At 41.6% G+C, this 23272-nt stretch overlaps 1 protein-coding gene across 1 annotated transcript; it reads left to right on the top strand.

Annotated features, from left to right (window-relative positions):
• The first annotated feature begins 11622 nt into the window (after nt 1-11622).
• Nucleotides 11623-15057, top strand: LOC148571533 (uncharacterized). Its single transcript, XM_088507279.1, has 5 exons — nt 11623-12172; nt 12275-13749; nt 14013-14039; nt 14230-14641; nt 14918-15057. Exons 1-5 carry the CDS (start codon nt 11623-11625, stop codon nt 15055-15057), a joined length of 2604 nt encoding a protein of 867 aa, XP_088363405.1.
• The last annotated feature ends 8215 nt before the right edge of the window (nt 15058-23272 follow it).

Genomic DNA, 23272 nt, shown 5'->3' on the forward strand with positions numbered 1-23272 from the left:
ACTAGAGGAAGAAGGAAGAGAGAAGAAAAAAGAAGAAAGAAGCTACCTAAAAGATGGTGCAACTAAATGAATAAGAACTACAAGAGATTAATGGACTAAGAGGGAGCCTAGTATAATACCTTGTGAGATGGAGAAGGATATGGAAGAAGAAGAGAAGTGGAATGAGAATGAAGGGATGAGTGTGCCCCTTTTTTTTTTTTTAAAGAAGGCGTCGATCACTGGCGCGTGCGCGCGCGGTGCGCGCTCGCGCAGGGAGTGAGGTGGACTAGGGGCGCGCGCGCGCACATTTTGCGTGCGCGTCCATGCCCTTGGGCTGGCGGCACAGGAGAGGCACAGGGGTGGCATAACTCTCTGGACGAAATACCAGAGATTGCTTCAGCGCTTTTTGGCGCGCGCGCGCACAGTGCGCGCACGCGTCCTCGTGGTTGTGCCCCAGGCATGAGAAGGGCCTGGAGGGGGCTCAACTCTCTGTGAAGTGGCCCAGAGAGGAGTGCAGAATAAAAGGGCGCGTGCACGGCTGCGGCGCGCGCGCGCATTTCGTGCTCGCCTTGTATGGACGCGTGCGCGCCAGGTGCGCGTACGCGGCAAAGGTGCTGGGCCGGTGGCTTAGTGTAGGCTTGAGAGTGGCTTAACTCTCTGTAGGATGTACTAGGAGGGCAGCAAGGCAATCGGCGCGGACGCGCACAGTGCGCTTGCGCGTCGATTGGCAGATTTCACCCATGTGCGCGGACGCGCCATGTGCGCGCATGCGCAGAGGGGTGGTTTTTTCTAAATTTGCAAGTTTTTTACACCACTTTTGACATTTTAAAACCCCCCCCCCCATACAGCCACTTAAGCACTATAGCAGGGCATTTTACTTGGTAAACTATCAATGAAGTCAACAAATGAAGGGGAGTTGTCATTAAAATCTAGCTAACAAACATGAAGTCAAGTGTCTATGTACAAATCTCAAAGGAAGATCTTACCATGGTGGGGTGTCTCCCACCTAGCACTTTTGTTTAACGTCCTTAAGTTGGACTTTCAGTAGCTTATAGTGTTTATTCAAGAGTTGCATCCCTCAAGAGGAACACTTCAACTTCCTTGGCGTTCTTTCTTTGCTCACCATGATACAATTTGAGACGGTGCCCGTTTACCTTGAAGATGTTCGGGCTCGATGGGTGGCGCAAGTGGTAGACTCCATAAGGTTCTACTTTCTCCACTTGGTAGGGCCCATCCCATCTTGATCTAAGCTTTCCGGGTAGTAATCTCAACCTTGAATTGTAGAGAAGGACTAGGTCACCGGGTCCGAATTCCCTTCTCCTAATGTTCTTGTCGTGGATGGCTTTCAATTTTTCCTTATAAAGTCTAGAGTTGTCGTAAGCTTCCAATCTCAAACATTCTAATTCTACCAATTGAAGCTTTCTCTCTACTCCGGCCCCACCCAAGCTCATATTACACTCCTTTACGTCCCAATAAGCTTTGTGTTCAATCTCCACCGGTAAGTGACATGCTTTACCATATACAAGCCGGAAGGGGCTCATGCCAATGGGTGTCTTGTAAGCCGTTCGATAGGCCCACAGTGCATCGGGGAGTTTAATGCTCCAATCTTTCCTATTCGGCTTTACAATCCTTTCTAACACATGCTTGATTTCCCGGTTAGAGACTTCGGCTTGGCCGTTTGTCTGAGGGTGGTAAGCCGTGGCGACTTTGTGGATGATGCCATATTTTCTCATGAGGCCGTCTATTCTTTTGTTGCAAAAGTGGGATCCTTCGTCACTTATGATTGCTCTTGGGGCGCCAAAGCGACAAATGATATTGTTCCTCACAAAAGAATACACAACATTAGCGTCATCCGTTCGGGTGGGGATTGCCTCCACCCATTTTGACACATAATCGACGGCTAACAAGATGTAAAGAAAGCCATTGGAATTTGGAAATGGTCCCATGAAGTCGATTCCCCATACGTCAAAGATTTCGCAAAAAAGCATATTTTGTTGGGGAATTTCGTCCTTCTTGGAAATATCTCCAAACCTAATACATTGGGGACAAGATTTGCAATAGAGAGAAGCATCTTTGAGGAGAGTTGGCCACCAAAATCCGCAATCAAGGATTTTTCTTGCCGTTCTTTGGGGCCCGTAGTGACCACCTCCTTCGGAAGCATGGCAAGCGTCCAAGATTGCTTGGAATTCGGTTTGAGGTATGCACCGTCGCATTATTTGGTCCGCTCCACACCTCCATAAATAGGGATCATCCCAAATATAGTATTTGGATTCGCTTTTCAGCTTATCCTTTTTGTTTTTGTCGAGATTGGGAGGGAAAGTGCGTGAAACCAAATAGTTTGCTATTGGGGCATACCAAGGAACCACTTCCGAGATTGCATGCAAGGCATCTAAAGGAAAGGAATCATTGATAGGAGTGGTGTCGCCTTTTGTGTGTTCGAGGCGACTTAAATGGTCCGCCACTAGGTTTTGGGAACCGCTACTATCTTTGATTTCCAAGTCAAATTCTTGTAATAAGAGCACCCAACGAATTAATCTCGGTTTTGATTCCTTTTTTGCCAACAAGTACTTTAGTGCCGCATGATCCGAGTACACTACTACCTTGGAACCAAGAAGATAGGCTCGGAACTTGTCCAAAGCAAAAACAATAGCTAGGAGTTCCTTTTCGGTAGTAGTGTAGTTGGATTGGGCTCCGTCTAATGTTTTGGAAGCATAAGCTATGACATAGGGAATCTTACCCTTGCGTTGTGCTAACGCGGCTCCTATCGCATAATTCGAAGCATTACACATGATTTCAAAGGGTTGAATCCAATTGGGTCCTCGTACAATAGGGGCTTGTGTCAATGCTACCTTGAGTTTGTCATATGCTTCCATACATTCCTTGCTCATCTCAAATTCTGTGTCTTTTTGTAGTAATCGAGAGAGAGGTAAGGCCACCTTGCTAAAGTCCTTGATGAATCTCCGGTAGAATCCTGCATGTCCAAGAAAAGAACGGACTTCCCTCTCGGAGGAGGGGTAAGGTAAATTGGATATGACATTTATCTTTGCCGGATCTACGGAGATGCCTTCCTTTGATACTATGTGTCCCAAAACAATGCCTTGTTTGACCATGAAATGACATTTTTCAAAATTTAAGACAAGGTTTGTTTTGGTGCATCTTTCTAAGACTTTTTCAAGGTTACCTAAGCAATGCTCAAATGACTCACCATACACGCTAAAATCATCCATGAAAACTTCCATCGATTGCTCTAGAAAGTCCGCAAATAGGCTCATCATGCATCTTTGAAACGTTGCCGGTGCATTGCATAGGCCAAATGGCATACGCTTGTAAGCATACATTCCAAAGGGGCAAGTAAATGTGGTTTTTTCTTGGTCTTCTAGAGCAATATGAATTTGGAAGTATCCGGAGTAGCCATCAAGAAAACAATAGTATGATTTACCGGCTAATCGATCAAGCATTTGATCGATAAATGGTAGTGGAAAGTGATCTTTTCTTGTGGCCGCATTCAATCTTCGGTAGTCTATGCATACTCTCCAAGAATTCTGCACTCTTGTTGCTATAAGTTCACCACTTTCGTTTTTGATTGTTGTCACTCCGGACTTCTTTGGCACTACTTGGACCGGGCTTACCCATTCGCTATCCGAGATAGGATAGATGATGTCCGCTTCAAGTAGCTTAGTGACTTCTTTCTTCACCACCTCAAGAATGGTTGGGTTAAGTCTCCTTTGAGGTTGTCGGACCGGTCTTGCTCCTTCTTCAAGAAATATGCGGTGCTCGCATACTTGGGGGCTTATTCCCACTAGATCCGCCAAACTCCACCCAATTGCCCCTCAATACATTCAGCAATTTTTCTTCTTGTTGAGGAGTTAACTCTTGTGCAATTATCACGGGTAGCTTTTGGGCTTCATCAAGGTATGAATACCTTAAGTGAGGTGGTAGTGGCTTCAATTCCATCTTCTTGTCATTCCTTGAAGTTTGAGTTTCCGGATGGTTTGTATGATGTGTGGTATTTAGTTCGCTTGACTCTTCATTTGCTTCTTTGACCATGCACTTCGCATCCAATCTTGCAAGATGCACTTCGGCTACTATGTTATCGATTGGGTCACACCGAAATAGAGAGTGGTTCTCCGGTGGATGCTTCATTGCTTCCTCTAGGCTAAAGCTTACAATTCTCCCATCTATTTCAAATGAGTAGTTCCCCGAGTAAGCATCAAGCTTAAATCTAGAAGTTCTCAAGAATGGCCTTCCAAGTAGGATAGATGATGCTCTCTCGGTTTCGCTTGACGGCATTTCAAGGACATAGAAGTCAATTGGAAACACCAACCCCTTTATATTCACCAATACATCTTCCGCAACACCTGCTACGGTTATTATGCTTTTATCCGCTAGGACAAATCTTGCCGTCGACCTTTTTAGCGGTGGCAACTTCAATACCCGGTAAACGGAGAGCGGCATGATGCTAACACATGCTCCGAGGTCACACATACAATCTCTAAATTGAACTCCATTGACGGTGCAAGTGACCATACAAGGGCCCGGGTCATCACACTTCTCCGGCAATGTTCCCATTAAAGCGGAAATAGAACTCCCCAATGGGATGGTTTCCAATTCAAGAATTCTATCCTTGTTTATGCATAAATCTTTGAGGAATTTGGCATATCTAGGAACTTGATGGATGGCATCAAAGAGGGGGATGGTTACCTCAACTTTCTTGAACATTTCTACCATTTTGGGGTCGAGTTCTATGCGCTTTTTAGCTTTCTTTGCAAGTGTTGGAAATGGAAGTGGTTGAGCAATTTCTTCTTCCAAGGTTCTTTTGGCCTTGGTTGTCTCCCTTGTTGGTTGGGCTTCATCCTCAACTATGGCTTGTGGTGTCTCCTCTTCCACTACCTCTTCTATATCTATTCTCTCTTCCTCTTGGGCGGTTGTGATAGGACTTGAGTCCTTTGCTTCCTTTTCTTTTAGTTGTGTACCGGATCTAAGGGTGATGGCATTGATGCCCCCTTTTGGGTTTGGTTGAGGTTGAGAGGGAATGACACTTTGGATTGGGGGTTGAGGAGTGGGGGTCGATGGTGTGTCCATACGTGCAAGAAGAGCTTGTAGTGTAGAGGTGAGGCCGGTGAGGCCGGAAGCAAGTGTGTTTTGTAATTCCTTTTGGCCTTGGACAATGGTCCGGAGTGTTTCGTCTTGGTTGGAGGGGTGGTTGCATATGTGAGTTGAGGAGTTTGTGATTGGTTGGGTGGTGGTCTTTGATGTGGTGGTTGATATGTTTGGTAGTTTCTTTGTGGGTTTTGTTGATTGTATGGTTGATTTTGTAAGTTGTATGGTCGGTTTTGTGAGAAATTTTGCGAGTTGTTATTCCATCTTTGACCTCCTCCATTGTTGTTGTTGTCCCTATTCCCTTGTTGATGATTGTCTTTCCAATTTTGATTATTGTGTCCACTTCCTTGGTTGTAGCCTCCTCCTTGATAGGGGTGCCCTTGGTTAGGATTACCTCCTTGGTAGTACCCTTGATTAGGGCGGTCATAGAAATTATGGGTAGCCGCCAAAGTGTTGTCTTCTTGAAGGCTTGGGCACTCATCCGTGTGGTGAGAGTAGTAAGAGCAAATGCCACACACTCTTTGAGGGACCAATTGTTGGTTGTGTTGTTGAGGTGGTGGAGGGTGTTGTTGATATGATTGAGGTTGTTGTGGTTGTTGTTGGTTCAATTGGAGTTGCCTCAAGACGGATGTCATCTCATTCAAGGATTGAGTTAGAGCGGTGGCTTCACTACTAGTTGATACCTCGTTCACGGTCCTTGGACGGTTGACTCTTCGCCTCATATGTTGATTGGATTCGGCTAAGTCAATAATGAGTTGCCATGCCTCCTCCGCGGTTTTATATTTGGACAAAGAACCATTGCTAGAAGTGTCCAAGAGGGTTCTATCTTGCTCTCGCATCCCTTGACATATGTATCCAAGCAATACTTGAGTGTCGATCATGTGATTAGGGCATGCATCTAGTAGTTTGCGAAACCGTTCCCAATACTCATAGAGTGGTTCCGTCTCACCTTGCACAATACAAGACATTTCCTTCCTTAGCCTATCCATTTTTTCCGGGGGCAAGAATTTATCCAAGAACCCCCTTCTAAGTAGGTCCCAATCGGAGGTAACTTCACTAGAGAGAGTGTAGAACCATTCTTTGGCCTTGTCCTCAAGAGAGAAAGGGAAAGCGAACAACCATATAGCAACTTCATCGGACCCTTCCCGTCTAGTAGTCGAGCATATGTGATGGAAGTCCTTGAGATGTCGAATAGGGTCTTGTGCGGGGAGCCCGTGAAACTTGGGTAGGAGGTTGATCAAAGCGGTCTTCAATTCAAAGTTCGCATTCAAATTGGGGTGAGTTACATGAAGGGGTTGAAGGACATAATCCGGTGCACCCGCTTCCTTGATGGTAACTCTCCTTGGAGCGTCCATGGTATTAGTACCTAAAACAAAAGAAGAATTGTTAGTGAGATTGACGGGAGTATGATTAATGCCTTCTTTGAGTGACGGTTCAATGTTCACTTCTAGTAAGGTGGTTGAGGTGGTGAAAACCTCTTCACCTTTTCCAAATCTTAGCCGCCTCCGAGCTTGTCTAATATGAAACAAAGTTCGTTCTATTTCCGGATCAAAAGGGGCTAAGCTCGGATTCGGTTGTGAACGCGTCATGCAATGAAGGGGAAATGGAATTCATTGTAACGATGAGGAGTTAGTCAATTGAGCAGTTTACAATGAAGTGCAACTATGTACATATATACACACTTAATCCAAAACAATAACATGGCACACTAAGCAAAAGTCCCCGGCAACGGCGCCATTTTGACAAATGAATTTTTGCCGGTATAGAAATTATCAAATGATCAATCGTAGTATAGTCTAAACCGGCGCAAAATCCTTCATCAAACAAATCTACAATCTATATCCGAGAGTACTAGTCTCCCGAGTCGTTCTCCCTTGGAATTGCCAAAGTGTGCATCTTATTGATTTAGTAAGCCTTGTTGGGATTCTTTGAAGGTTTTAGCAAAGTAATAAGGAACAAACAATCAATTATCAAAAGACTTGGCTTAGGGTTGGCACTAGAAATTCTATCCCTATAGTCCATTCAATGTTGACAACAATTAGGCCTTGCTTCATTTAGTTATCCCCTAGGTATAGAGGGAGGTCAAATGAAAGCAATCAACTTGAGTCATAAGTCCTAGCTTCACCTTATGGGAATCTAGCTTTAGTGCACTCCAAGCCAACTAGCAATCCCTAATTCCAAATCAACTATTGATACAACTATTCAACTTCTTCCAAGGACCAAACCCTATGCCAAGTGTGAAAATTCTACTCCATAGCTAGTGTTGTCATTTTATCAAACATGTGATGAGCAAGAAGGAAAGTCATAGTAAAATGAGATGAAAAGTCGAATTGAAAGTATTGCAACACAAAGATCTAACAACAAGTCTCAAAGAGTAGCAATGAAAATCGAATTCTCAAAATAGAGATGAAATCCAAAATTACAAAGTTGCATTCTAGATCTATGAGGATTGATCAATTGCTTCTACTACTTGAAATTGGAGAAGAAAATCTATGACATGAACAATGTGGAGTGAGAATTATAATGGATCTCACCAAAAAGTCATTGAAAATTCAGAAATTAGATGAGGATGAACCCTAGTGAAAAGCTTGGAATCTCCCTCTTCTTCTCCCCAAAGTGTAACTAACTCTCCTCTCCCCAAAAAAATATCTAGATCTCAAAAATGAACTAAAAAGTGTCCTTAACCCTTGCTCCTTTGGTCTTCTTAAGCTTTTCCCGCCAAGGTGTTTCCCCAAAAGTGGGATCCTTAACTGCCTCCACGCCTAAGTCACGTGACTTCTTAAAAAATCATATTCGCAAATCGGCGCGCACGCGCAAGGTACGCGCACGCGCCGTTGAGACGTCTTGTAATGTGCGCGGAGGCGTGATGTACGCGTGCGCACCCATGAAGATCCTGGCTTAGCCGCTTCTCAAGCCGGCTCTTGGCTTTGGCTTCACGTTGCCCTATCCGCGCGGGCGCGCCAAGTGCGCGCACGCGCCCATGCGGAAATTTCCAAAGCTTAATCATCATGCTTCCTTCCTTTGTACCCGTCTTCCTTCTCTCTTTCGGTCCATTCCTACTCTATATCCTGAAACCACTTAACACACAAGTCACGGCATCGAATGGCATCAAGAGAAGATTAGAAATGTATCTATTTTAGTGCGAAATAAGCATGTTTTCATTCATGAGGCAAAACTAGGAAAGGAATGCAAAATCTTGTATTTTCATATAGAAAGTGTGTGGAATCATTGATAAAACCCCTGAAATCAGCACAAGATAAACCCTCAAATTGGGGTTTGTCAACCGCCTTATGTATCTTTTCAAAAATAACTGCTTATTATAAAAGAGAAATCTAAAATATTTTCTGAAAGAGGAACTGTTCAATTCTTAAAAACTCAAAAGCCTTTCAAAAGGTTTATCTAAGCTCAACCAAATTATCCTTTCATACTTTTCCAAACCAGAAACACCAACCAACATGGCCTTCGGCCCAAATCATGATCAACCAGACAACCACGGCCCCAGGCCCAAACAGTCCAATCCAAAACCAATCACCACGGTCCAACAGAATCCCAGTCACAAACACAAGTAGGAAGGTTCAAGTACAAACAAGTAGTTACTGCAAGTAGAACAATTAGCAGATAATCACAAGTAATCACAAAGAAAAACCAAGTACAATATGCATACCCAAACAATGTCACATAGATGCATATGATGCATGCCTGTCCTAGTGGTTGATGATATCATCTGTCGGTTATATAGCAAACCCGACAAGTCCTGGTAGCTAACCATTGGACTGTCCCTCTGTCGTGCATCCCCAACTCGAGTTATTCTCGATCATCATCGTGATCATAATCATAATCCATATCCAACACCCTCACTGGTGTATATTCACGGGGGCGAGCTCATCCGGGACTTTCACAGTGCCCAGCCACACTTACGACATAGGATCAGCAAAGTATCGAGTCTCCACCTGGAGCACGTGGTGGCTAGCCACTACTTTCACCCAGGAAAACTCGTATCTCAGATAGTTGGAAGTGCAAAATCACAATATCAATATCTCAGCATATATGCATTTATTCTCAGCCATAAATCAACATTCATTTTAACCATTCGGCTTAAATTCATGACTCATAGTCAGCCATCCGGCTCATAACAAAATAGCACTTCCACCATCCAACATCATCAAATTCATAAAATCATTATTCAAAGCCATAAATCACTTTTCTCAATTCACTTCACTTTTAAATCAAATTTCAACTCTTTTCAGCCTTGGCTTTAAAGTTCTCATTTCTCAAATCATCTCAGGCTCATAAGCCCCTTTTACTCAAAGTAAGTTTCCCTTTTAAAAACAAAGTCACTCTCGGCATAATCTTTCCAAAACTTCCAAAAACATGGCAAGTTAAGTATTTATTTTGAAGTATTCAAAATCATCCGTCCAACAACGGAATTTTATAACAAAGGTTCCTCAGCTGAGTCTCAAGTCTTAGAGGAGAATAACATAACTCATTTTCCTCAAATTCACTTAAAATCATTAAGACCTTGGCTTCTTGATTTGAGTAATAAAATAGGATCTAAGCCAAATCGAGTCATGCAATCAATTACTCTTTTCAAAGCCATTTCCTTCACTTAAATGAAACCAGCTTCAATTCCCCATGATAAATTTGAAAGCGTTTCGAACTGCCCAGAAATTGTTTCAGTCTTGCAAAAATTCAGAATTTAAAGAGTACTTAAAACTTTTCCCAAAATATTTTAGAATGAAACTTGTCAATAGACGTTCAGGTTCTTTCAAAGTCACTGAAACTTCTCTAATTGAAACCCTCAAGTCCAATTCAAAGACAAACCTTTTTCACGTTTAAAACAGCCTTAAAGCACAAGTTTCATCTAAATAACTGGTTCACAAGGGGGATATAATACTTTTCTTAAAAAACAAGACTAAATCACAATTTTCTCTTTAATAATTCATTTCAAAAGCATAAGTCGTCCCTTTCTTAATAATTCAAATAAAATAGTAGAAGTCTTTAACTCATAAGTTTCTGAATAATGTTTCAGTAAAGTCCCGGATTCTACTAGAATTTTGGCAACACCTCCCCTAAAACTTGGACTCTGCCACCCTTTCTGGGTCCCATCCAAACCAATCCACAATCCTTATCAACGGTTCAAAACCCAAAATCAGTCCAAAAACAACTAAATCCAATATTCAACTCATTTTCATATCTCAAGGGAATCGTTTCAAAATCAAATCATTATCAACCGACTAAATTCATTTCCAAAACTTTAAAGAAACCGTTCAGCAACAATTCGTTTATCAAAACTGAATCAATTAAAGCAAACCAGACTGAATCCAAAAAGGTATTCTATTTTTCACATTTTCAATAAAATCAACTCAACTCAAATCGATTCCTAACGGATTAAATTCAATCTCAAATCTTTAAAAAAGTTCAACTTCAAAAACATTCCGTTTCACAAAGCCGCACAACAATCCAGTCAAACAAACATTTATAATCATTTGAGACAGCCAAACAATACATAAGACTGATACAATCACCAAACATACATTGTCGCACATCAGTATCCATATGTAATAATTTCCAGTATATACAACATAGTTTTCGGAAAACAGCCCCTACCTCAATACACAAAACCATAACCCAAATGCGTCACAGGAATCCTTTCGTCTCGATCCAAAATCAAAACCAAAATCCTAGCTCCGCTTGTTTTTCTCAATCGCAGAAACGGCCTCAACGCCACATATCAGTTGGGTTACTAATTCCTAACGAGGTAGGCATCAAAGTGGTCCCTGAAGTTGTCCTCGAGGATCAAAGTAATCCATGAAGTTAAAAATTTGTCTGAATCATCCCTGAAGTTGATCTCCAGTACTCATAGTGGTCCTTCCGGTGAATTTCGTCCACCTGGCACAACCGAAAAGCTGAGCTGGCGTCGTTGGTGACACGTTAGCAGGCCAAAACGACGTCGTTTGTTGGGTGGCGCCAAAAAGACATAAAACGTCGTCGTTTTATGCGAAAAAAATCCCCACCCTCAACGTTTCACTAACATTTCGTCTCCCACACTCAAACACACAAACACAACACAAAGCAGAGGTCTCTTCTTCTCCGTTACCCTTTTCAGTGGCGCCAGTGTTGTTGCCTTCACCAGAGCGTATTTGGGTGGAGAACGTAAGCTCCAGAGGATCGCATCTGCATCAGACAGAGAGTTGTGAAGATGGGTTTCTCTGATAAAGATACGCAAAAAAAGTTTTAAATGTGTGGTGAAGCTCTGTTTTTTGAATTTTGTTGTTAATCTATTCTTCACAAGGGGAAAAAACGTTTTCTTGGAGTATTTTGTATCAGAATGCATGCTTGTCTTTTGGGGTATTGGCTAGGGTTTGATCAGGAGGAGGTTTCTTAGTGGCTAGGCTAAGTAAGGGGGTTTTTGTTAAGACGGAAACTTGTTTTTTTGTCCAAGGGTTTACTGCTGTTGTAATTTTAGTTATGGAGGTAGTAAGTTGGTAATGTGGTTGAAGTTTAGGGAGGCTGATATAAGATAAAAAAAATTTTAAATTGCAGATGGGTGATGATTTGCTTACCATCCTATTTCACCATGGAGGATCATTCATCACAGATGATGGAGGTGTGACTTACAATGGTGGAGATGTCTCTGAGTTGCCAGGAGTTGATACAGACAAACTGGACGTCTTCTTTGTCCGAGACTACCACAAGGATCTTGGATATGACAAGGTCACTCAAACATGGTGGCTGGTTCCTAATAGGCCGTTGCAAAATGGTCTAAGGGCTCTAACAAATGACAAGGAGCTGATGGAGATGTGCTACCTTGGTCAGCAGAACAAGGGGGTTGTTCATGTTTACTATGAACATGGAGTCTCAGAACCTCTTTACATTGAGGAAACAGAGGCAGTTTCATCTAAAGGGAAGGAGGTCTTGGTGAAACAGGATTTGAATCCCACCCCAAACCCCACCACCAATGATAATGCAGAGCCAATTCCCACCATAGCAGCATCTACTACAACCTCTGCACCAATTCACAGCACTATTCCCACCGAAAAACCAGACTTAACTACAAAGTTTCCACCTATTTCAATTACTGTTAGTAAACCAGCAAAAAAATACACCACCATCCCACTGCAACTCATATGCCAAACCCCAATCCACCCCCAAAAACAGTGACTCAACCCAGTAAAACGAAGCCGAAAAACCCACCCAAAAAAAATGTCGCTACCAACTGAAATGCCTAAACCATGGTCGAAATTAAAAGAGACCAAGAAGTCTGCTGTACCAAGGAGAGGGACTAGGAATGTAAAATCTGCAGCACCAAAACCATGTGGAAGGAGGCCATTAACAAGAGCAGCTGCTAGTGGAGCTAGTGTAAGAGGTAATGGTAAAGGAAAACAGCCCCAAACAGAACATGTTGCATTGTCTAGTTCAGAGGATTCCTCAGATAGTGAAGCGAGTGATGGTTGTGAGGAGGATGAACCATATGGGCCTGATGGTGATTTAGTGTCTAGTGAGGAAGATGTGGGTGTGGAGAGATTAGCAGGTAAGAAAAAGACAAATGTGAAGGAGAGAACCAGGAAAGCTAAGAAAACTTCTAAACAAAAGAGGGATGTAATGGTTGAGGATGATGGTCCCGTGTGTGCTGACTCAGGCTCTGAGGATGATGCACATTTTTTTGGACCAATTCCTAGGTTCGGGTCCATGAGAACATATGATGATGCCCAAGATGAAGGTTATGAGGAATCTGATGGTGGAGACTCATGGCACTCAGAAGAACTGAAGACTCCTCCAAATTCTGAGGATGAATTGGAGGAGGTTGATTCAGATGAGGTTTTCCATGTGTTCAGAGATAGAGGTAGGTTTGGGGAGCTTAGGCTTGCTGTTGGAATGACATTTACTACAAAGATGGAGTTCAAAGAGGTTGTGCGTGAATATTGTATACAGGAGGGTCGGAGGATTTGGTTTAAAAAGAATGATAATGTAAGGATGAGAGCAGTGTGTAAGGATGAGAACTGTGGATGGCTTGTCTATGCTGCTAACAACACTGAGAACAATTACTGGCAGATCAAGACGTTCAATGATGATCACACTTGTGCAAGGGAAACCAAAAATAGATTGGCTAATAGGAAGTGGCTGGCAGAGAAATTGGTAAAGAAGCTACGAAAATATCCTAACTTAAGACACTGTGAGGCTGCTCAGTATTTTAAGACAAAATGTGACTTGGAACTAAGCAAGTGTTCACTGACTAGGGCCTTAGGAGATGCTAGGGCTGTTGTGTATGGTGATGCTGCTACCCAGTATGGGATGGTAAGGGATTATGGGCTGACACTGCTCAGGAGTAACCCAGGCTCTACTGTCAAAGTTGGAGTTATCCCTCAGCCCAACCCTGATGATGAACCAATATTTGAAAAGATGTACATCTGCTTGGATGCCTATAAGAAGGGATTTTTGGCTGGCTGCAGACCGCTCATAGGGTTGGATGGAGCTTTTCTGAAGACCCAGCATGGTGGCCAGATCTTGTCTGCAATTGGACAAGATGCAAACAATCACATATATGTGATTGCATATGCAATTGTCCCTATTGAAAATACTGAAAACTGGAGGTCGTTCTTGGAATTACTTCGTCAAGACTTGGGAGATTATAAGCAACACAAACTCTGTTTCATTTCAGATATGCAGAAGGTACGTTTTATCCATTTTTTTATTTAAATTTTATTGTTGTATAATTTGTATAGGCTGCTCTGATATTAACATGAGTAATTGCATAGAGTACATAATTTGTATAGGCTGCTCTGATATAATTTGTATAGGCTGGTCCATATTTTTGTTGTTTTGTTGTTGTATAATTTTGTTTTACATATAAGCTGAACTGCTGAACTGCTGTGTTGTAATGAACTGCTGTGTTGTTGTATAATTTTACTGTAATGTACAAATGCTTTGCCTAGATAGATGGACTACTGCTGGATGAACTGGTATATATATATTGAACTGATATGTACTACAACGAACAGGGACTAAATTGATGTCACTTATAAAACTTAAGGGACAAAGTTGATGTCACTTATAAAACTTAGGGGACCAAATTGATGTCACTTATAAAACTAAAGGGATCAGTTTGATGCTCGATAACTTGTATGTCACTGTTTTCTTTTTTGAAATCAGGGCCTAATCCATGCTGTTAAGGAAGTTTTTCCTGGTGTCCATTACAGATTCTGTGTGTGGCACTTATGGAAGAACTTCAATAAGCAGTGGAAAGATCTCCAGTTGAGAGGGTTGCTATGGGAGTGTGCAAGGTGCACCAGCCAAGATGGGTTCCTAGAGAGTATAAAAAAGATTGAGAGGGTTAACAAGGAAGCTTGGGAGTATTTGAACAAGTGGCCTAGAGACTCTTGGAGCCGGGCTTTCTTCAGCAATGCACCTAAAATAGACAATATCTGCAACAATGCTTGTGAAGTCTTCAACTCAAGGATCAAAGATGCTAGAGCCAAACCTATCATTACACTGTTAGAGGAAGTCAGACTGTATGCAATGAGGTCAATCGCCAGGAACAAAGTGAAGCTTAATTCCAACACTGGTATTCTACCACCTATACAGCGCAGTAGATTGGAAAAAATAAGGAAGGAGTCAAAGAGTTGGGTCCCGATGTAGTCTGGTGACTCTGAGTACGAGAAATTCGAGGTTCACGGGTGGCCGACTAACATGGTTGTTGATCTGGGAAAGAGGCTCTGCACATGTGGTTTTTGGCAATTGAGTGGTGAGATACTTTTACTAGTTTCTTCCTTTGTTATTTTTTTTTCTTGACTGTTGGCTTAATATTGGTAATCTTTGGACTTATGATAATGTTATTTAGGGATGCCGTGTGTTCATGCTTGTGCTGCATTGGCAAGGGTTAGAAGACCAGATGAGTTTTGTCACCAGTGGTTGACAATGGAGGCATATAATAACACATATGCCTTCCATATCAACCCAATTCCAGGTCAAGCCCTATAGAAAAAGTCACCACATAACAGACCAGAAGCACCTAAATTTAAAAAGAAACCAGGTCCACTTACGAAAAAAAGAAGAAAGGATGCAGATGAGGAGCCAAGTGGGGGTAAAAAGCAGAGCAAGAAGATGAAAAGAATCTATCAAAAAGGTCACTGTCGTTATTGTGGTGAATCGGGACACACCAAGAAAAACTGCAGAAAGAGAGCTGCTGATGAGGTGGCTGCTGCTGCTGTCCAACCTCCAGCTGCTAATGGTGGTGAAGCCAGCGTTGTCCCAGAACCCCCCACCGAAATTCAACTTGAAGCCAGTCAACCACCATTGTCACAAACCGATGACTCTCAAGAGGTTCAGAAAATTAAATCACATTCAATCTTATTATGTGCATGTTCTTTTCCACTATTACTAACTATTATACATGTCTTCACTAATAGGTCTTGCCTCCTCCTGTGAGGCCACCAAAACTGCCTCCCAAGAGGAAGTCATCCAAACAAGAAAATACAACTCCAGGAAGCAACTCTGAAGCAGCAACCACCCAAACTGCTCCCACCTCATCAGCAACCACTCAGCCCACAACTCTTCCTCCGTCTCATCCTATGCAAGGTGCATCACAGGGGACCGTAACAAGACTTTTTAACTTCATGAAGTTTATTCCGAATCCTGGATTCAGACCACCAAGAAACAAAAAATGAAGACTAGGTTTATTATGTTTAGGAGAACATTTTTTTGTTTAACTATTTTGATGAAGCAGTGTGCTTTCTGCATTTAGAACCCAAGTGTTGGAGATTTTTTTTGTTCAAAACTTGTGTTCTCAATATGTTGAGAACTGCTGACAGACTTGCACAATATTGCCCTGGCTCTTCCTTGCCTATTTTGTATATGTTTACTGCATTAATATATGATTATGGATTATTATGGCCTCATTGAACTTGAGCTGTGCCATATTTTCTTTTTGTTGTTCTCTAATATGCCATTACGATTAAAAAAATTAGAGGATTCCATTAGTCCTGCAGGTAGAGTTATTTATACATATAACCTCTACTTTATTCAGATTCCAAATTACTCTTGGACAGTCATGTAAAACAGTTTAATCTGCATTCTTTTCAACCAAAATGACAAGTGAAATTACATGAATAGAACAACATATGCATATCACATTTCACTTAGTTTTTGGCTAAATACAATTAACTCTGCTGCCTATCCAATCTTAAGACAAGCACAACAACTGTAACCAGCAGCAGCAGTATACATGTAAACAAGAAAATTCCCCCCATTTTCAAAACTCTAACTTCAGACTCTAGTCTTCCAAGTTTCCAAACAATCTTCATCTTCCATTCTTCGTTGTCGTTTGAGGAGCTTGTTCTACCATCACATGTCACTGCATTTTCTTCCAGAATTTTATCCACCCAAAGAAACAACCCACACCACCTCTTACCTGCAGTCTAAACCCAGGAAAGTGAATCAACCAACCTCTAGATTTACCACAAGGAACAGCATCAAGCACTTACGTTGTAGTTTGGGCAACCCACGAATGGTCTCGCTGGATTAGAATCCGTCGCTGACCATCGCAGCACTGGTCTCACGCCGCATGCACACCATTCTGGCAGACGTGCATCTCTGTTTCTATTCATCCTCCTCATGATGCTTTCAAATGATCTTGGATTGTTGGAGCTCCCAGCTGCGTTGCTTGCGCTAGCCATCAACACTGGTGTTCGATGATGAAGACAACACTGAAGACTCACCTCTGGTGCGATGGAGAGGAACGGATAGAAGACGAGAAAAGCGTGTGCGACGGAGAAGAAACGAGAACAGAGTCAATTTAGGGGTTAGGGTTTTTAAACTGAAACTAGGGACCAAATTGACTCCAAAACGTTTACTAGGCCACGTCAGCTAGCCGTTGGGCTGCTAACATGTCACCAACGACGCCAGCTCAGCTTTCCGGTTGCGCCAGGTGGACGAAATTCACCGGAAGGACCACTATGAGTACCGGAGATCAACTTCAGGGATGATCCAGACAAATTTTTAACTTCAGGGATTACTTTGATCCTCGAGGACAACTTCAGGGACTACTTTGATGCCTACCTCAATTCCTAACACGTCAATATCGCGGAAATCTTAAAACTCATAACAGAAAACTAAAGGCGAGGATTCCGAGACAGAGACACATACTGGAATAGAAGGGACGGCGCAGCAGCCACCCCGAACTTAACCGGCAGTAGCTCTGATAGTGGCCAGAAGCTCCAGTGGCTCAGCAACAAACTTCAATTTTTGACATGAAACCCCATAAAATTAACCTTACAACATATATTCATCCGAATCCTTAACTGCAGATAATTAGAATGATTACGGTTTGAGTTTCAAAGCGCAGGAGACTTACTGCGATGAAAAGGAATGGCAGAATAGAGCAGCAGCTCCGGCGGCGACCTCCTGCAGTAACCACACCGTTTTCTGGCAACCAGAGGCACAGCGGCACAGCCTCTGGCAACGGTAGTGGCGGACAACAGCGTTTTCTTCCTCTGTGTATCCCGGAGTCGCAGGTCTTCTCTCTCCTCCTTGGACAGTGACACATAGCAGTGAGAGACCCAGCGGCGACGGCGCTATGGCTCAGCAATGGTGGCGCGAATAGCTCGCCTCCTTCCTTGCGCCACACCACCTCTGTCTCTCTCAAACCCAACGTCGTTCTCCCCTGCTCCTTTGAGCTCGACGGCAAGGGATCCACGGCGGTGCAGCGGGTCGCGCTGGCCCGCGTCCCTGGCCTGTGTCCCCTTCCCTCATTGTCGCGCAGTCTCTCCTTCTCCTCAGCGCCGCTCTCCCCCGGTGACCCCTCCTGTGTGCGACGCGGCGCGACAAGGACTGGGTGCGGCTCCTCCAGCATCGCGCCTCCTCCCTCCTCCTCTCAGTGACAGAGGCGCGACTCATGGTTCCATGGACGGGCGACGATGGCGGCGCGGATTGGGCAGCGACCTCCTTCCCCTTTTCCCCCTTCCCGTCAGCCATCTTCTCCTTTCCTTCTTTGATTTCGGCGCAGCTATGGGTTTCACATTTGGTGAGTTTGCTGAGGGTGAAAGGGAACCGGGTAGGGTGCAGCTGCTGGGTTTGGGGAACTGGTCAATGGGTTAGGGTTTTCCCAATTTAGGAATTAGAGTTTAGGTAAAAATTAGGTTTAAGGTAGTTTCGTAATTTCAAATAAAAATAGGCTTAATATAGTAATTAGAAATAGATTTTAATCTAATAATAATAATATATAAAAATATTATTTGTCCATCAATATTACAAATTATTTTCAATAAAATGTCCAAATCCAATAATTAGAAATAATATAATTAAATCCTTTATTTTTTCAAAATAGTAGTATTAATATTTTAAAATATTAATTATTTAGTCCAAATCATATAAAATCCTTATTATTTCACAACTACCAACTTTATAATTTAAATATAGAAAATAATTCAATAATTATAGAATTGGATAATAATTTTAATTTATTTCAACTTCAATTAATCGAAACTTGCTTTAATTATGTTTAATAAAGAATTTTTGAAATTAAAGCTACAAAAATACTAAATTTAAAATTGGCTCATGATAACCTTTTTTCAAAAATTTTGGGTCTTACAAATTTTTCCATAATAGCATTTGTTAGTGGTGTGCCAAGAATAAAAGATATAAAGGGAGAAGGAGTATGGAGGCATATTATGCATGTGAATCGAAGGAGGTGTACATGAAAGTGAAATTTGAGTAAATCCTAAAAAAGAACCATGAAAATTTGGCAATATAGGGTAGAAGAAACACATCATGGGTTAAGGTAAATCACTAGAAAAATTCGTTTGCTTGATGAAATACATCTTTTGAAGATTATCAACAATTTGTTCCATTTGCTTGAGGTATATATCCAATGTTTTATATTTTGGATTGTTCACCTATTAAAGAGATAAAATCATTTTAAAATATTTTATTTTTTTTCAAAAATAATTTTTATCAATAAATTTTTGTATTTAAAAAACTTTATTGATTTATTAAAATAGGTTTCATATTTCAATTAATTAGTTTTTACAAAATGTATATCATATTTTATAGAATCAAAAGCCCAAATAAATAGAAAAGAAAACTTTTAAAATTATGAGGGAACTAAAATATGATGAATGACAAAAACAAAAAGTTTTTAATATCACAATATAAAATTAAAGGATAAAAATGATTGAACACGTCTCATTATAAAACGCTTATACTAAAAGAAATTTAAAAAAGAGTCCACAAATATAAAGAAAAGGACAAATTAATAACTTATTATATTTTTAAAATTAAAATATTTGTTATATTTTATAGGTAATGTGGAACTTTATCTCTCACTTTAGTTTCTTCTTCTTTCATAATTGTTTTTTTTTTTTGGTGCTCAAATAATATTGTGTTATCTTCTTCTTCTTTCATAATTATTTTTTGGTGCTCAAATAATATTGTGTTATTGTGATTATATGAAAAAGAAAAAAAAAATCATAAGATACGTACATCATTAGTTATATTAGCACTTAATATTTGTTAAAAAAAAACATTATTACAAAATAATATTATGTAAAAAATTTGGAAGATATCTCAATAGGATCAGTTTAGATATCAATCCTAACTTGTTTTTTTTGGTGACTTAAAAGAAAATAAACAAAGACTAAGAAAGAAAAAAAAAACAAGAAACTGCTTAAAAAAGGCAGTCTCGCTGAATACTACTCTCAAACTGCTTCCAAGGCAATGGAAGCTCCACTTGGGGAGAAATAGTCCTCATTGCAGTCTTTGTCATGATGTCTGCTACTGTATTTGCATCTCTCAAGATCAACCGAAGATCAGCACGCCATTTCCAAGACATGATATCTCGGATTTTTAACACCAAAGGATCAATAAACCCAGAGCAATCTTGTAAATTATTGACAATAGTAAAAGCCTCCACACAGTCTGTCTCACATATAATGTCTCTTTGTCCCGAGTCCCATTCTAAAAGAAAGCCTCTCCAAATAGCAAACAACTCTCCTTGCAAAATGCTACGACTCTCAATTGTTCTCAGACAGCCTCGTTGCCACCTTCCCTTCCAATCTCTGCTAACACAAGCAAAACCAACTCGAGCACCACTGCCAGGATAGCTAGCATCACAATTAATCTTAAAGGTACCCACTGAGGGGGAATCCAAGAGCCACTAATGGTTGAGGGGATAGATAGTCGTTGCAACTTAAAAATATTTCGGAGCTCCTTTTCTAAGGACAAAGCCATACCAATCACCTTGTCTGTGGTCCAATGCTCGTGAGGATGAAAGATCTCGTTATTTCTCGAACACCAAATCCACCAGAGACCAGAAAAGAATCTAAAGGGGCACTGTTTGCTATTATGTAAGAACCAACTCATCAAATCCACTGGTTGATCGGAGATCCCTAAAGCTTGCCAAACAAGTTGGGCTTTTGGACAATCTCGAATACAATGTAAAACCGATTCCTGACCTGAGAAACATCGTGGACAACTATCCGTGTGCGAAATGCCCCTCCTAAAATGCAGCAGTAGGAAGAGCCTCCCGAAGACATAGCCAGGCCAAAAATTTGTGCTTTTCCGGAACATGTTGACGCCAAAGCTAAAGCCAATTACCCCTATCCTCCCAACTAAACATCTTTTTACTGAGCCACAAATAACCACTATGAGTATCATAAACCTTTGAGGCCGCACCAGTCCAACACCAACCGACCTCTGAACCAGCTTGAACATCTGGGTTGTAAGAGTTAATGTTGCTCTGCAGAGACTGATTCAGAGAAGAATAGATATTCTCAAGGTTCCACTGTCCAGATGACCAAAGGTCCAAGATCCTGAGATCCGAATCAGAAATGTGAACATAATCCATCTCCTGACACAGTCGCCCCTCTCTTCTCCATTTAGAAAACCAAAAGTTCTGTTCCAAATCCCCAATGCACCAACTAAAACCTTCCTTCAGGATATTCCAAGCTTGACATATACTCTTCCAAACATAAGATCCCCTTCCTCGAGACCGACTAAAACAATCATCCTTAGAAGAATGGTATTTCTCCGTCAACAGTTGAACCCATAGCTTGTCGGGATGGTGAAAAAGTTGCCAAACTAGTTTTCCAAGAAGAGCAATATTGGCACAAAAAGGATCTCTAATTCCCAGACCTCCAAACTTCTTAGGAGTGACCAACACTTTCCAGTTAACTAGATTCAGGCCTCTACCATCAGCTTGACCCTTCCATAGAAAGTTTCGCATCATGGATTCTATCTTATTAGTTACCCCTTTAGGGAAGAGAGATACTTGCATGCGATAAGTAGGAATCGCAGTCACTACCGAGTTGAGCAAACAGAGTCTGCCTGCCTTATTAAGCAATCTCCCTTTCCAGCTGGCTAGCCTTCCCCGAATCTTGTCCAAAACATCATTGAAAGTTGCACGTGTCACCCGAGAGTGATTAAGGTTCACCCCTAAATACTTGCCCAAGTTCTGGACGAATCTGATGGAGGAGACCCCAGTGAAAATCTCTTTTCTTGTCACTGAAACATTCCTGGAGCAAAGCGCTTTAGATTTTTTCACATTAACCTTCATCCCAGAGGCTCTGCAGAAATTTTCCAAAGCTACCATTACAGTTTGAACTTGCTGTTTTTCAGCTTTACAGAAAAGAAGCAAATCATCAGCAAACATCAAATGAGAAATTCTTGGACCCCCTCTAGAAACCGCAACCGGCTTCCACAAGCCCTTATCAACTTGCTGATTAATAGAACAGGACAATCTCTCCATACACAACACAAACAGATACGGTGATATAGGATCTCCTTGCCTAAGACTCCTGCTCGGAGTAAAGCTATTTAATCTATCCCCATTCCAGAGGATAGACAGTGAGGAAGCAGTGACACAACACATAATCAGATTGACTGTCGGAGGAGGAAAGCCAAAACTCACCAGGGTTTGTTTTAGAAATCCCCAATCCACTCTATCGTACGCTTTCTCCAAATCAATCTTAAAGGCCAGGGTGCCTTTATTTGACTTTGTCTTCTTTATGAAATGGAGAACCTCTTGTGCTACAATGATGTTGTCTGGGGTTCCTCTCCCCGGGATAAACCTCCTTGAAGGGGCCCAATAATCTCTTTGAGATGGGGACGAAGTCTATTGACTAGAACCTTCGTTATAACTTTGTAAACCACATTACAGAGACTAATTGGTCGGAAATCCTTCATGGAAACCGGGTTTTCTACCTTCAGAATAAGAACCACAAGAGTTTCCATCATCCTTGGATCCATATCCAAACCAGAGAACGCATGATGAACCATAGTCCAAACATCAAAACTAACAATCTTCCAGTATTCTTTAAAGAAGAAAGCCTGAAACCCATCAGGGCCCGGTGCCTGAAGAGAATGCATACTGAAAACAGCCGACTTAACTTCTTCCAGAGTAACTGGCGCTGTGAGGCTACAACAGGCTTCATCATTCAGGGAAGGCAGCGGCACATCACCAAGACAACCTAATTCTACATCCTCCGACTGGCAGAATAGGCGTTTATAGAAGGATTCAGCTTCCCTTCTAAGGACATCCGAGTCCGTTTCCCACACCCCATCTTGAAGAAAGAGACCATGAATCTTATTATGCTTTCTCCATACAAGAGTCTGGACATGAAAGAACTTGGTATTTCTATCCCCAAATTTTACCCACTGCTCTCTGGATTTTTGAAACCATAGAAGTTCCTCCTGCACAAGCGTGTTATTAAATTCCTTAATCAGCTATTTTTCTTTTTGCCGCATAGACAAATCTTCCATTACTTCAAGTCACTTCTGAAGGAAATTAATCTGTCTCTCCAATTTGCATTTCCTAACGAAAATGTTGTCGAACACTTTAGAATTAAACTCCAAAGAGTTCTTCTGCACTTCTAAAAGCTTGCCATGCATCTCTCTGTAGCCAGCCTACCATGACTGGTTCACAATATCTCTGTACCCCAGATGAGTTGCCCAAGCTGCAATAAACCAAAAAGGTCTATTCTTTTTCGGTTGGGGACGACTTGTACAGCGTACTAGGATAGGACAATGATCAGACTGAAGCCTATTTAAAATTTCTGCGTAAGCCTCTGGAAAGAGAGATAGCCAGCCACTATTGATACAAACCCGGTCAAGTTTTTTCGCCACCTCAACACCATTTTTAACCTTTCTGTACCAAAAAAACTGTCTTCCAATAGTCTTCAAGTCAAACAGATTACTATCCCCT

The sequence above is a fragment of the Arachis ipaensis genome, chromosome B3 (assembly GCF_059453495.1).
Source record: "Arachis ipaensis isolate K30076 ecotype BB chromosome B3, ASM5945349v1, whole genome shotgun sequence".
Classification (NCBI taxonomy): Eukaryota; Viridiplantae; Streptophyta; class Magnoliopsida; order Fabales; family Fabaceae; genus Arachis; species Arachis ipaensis.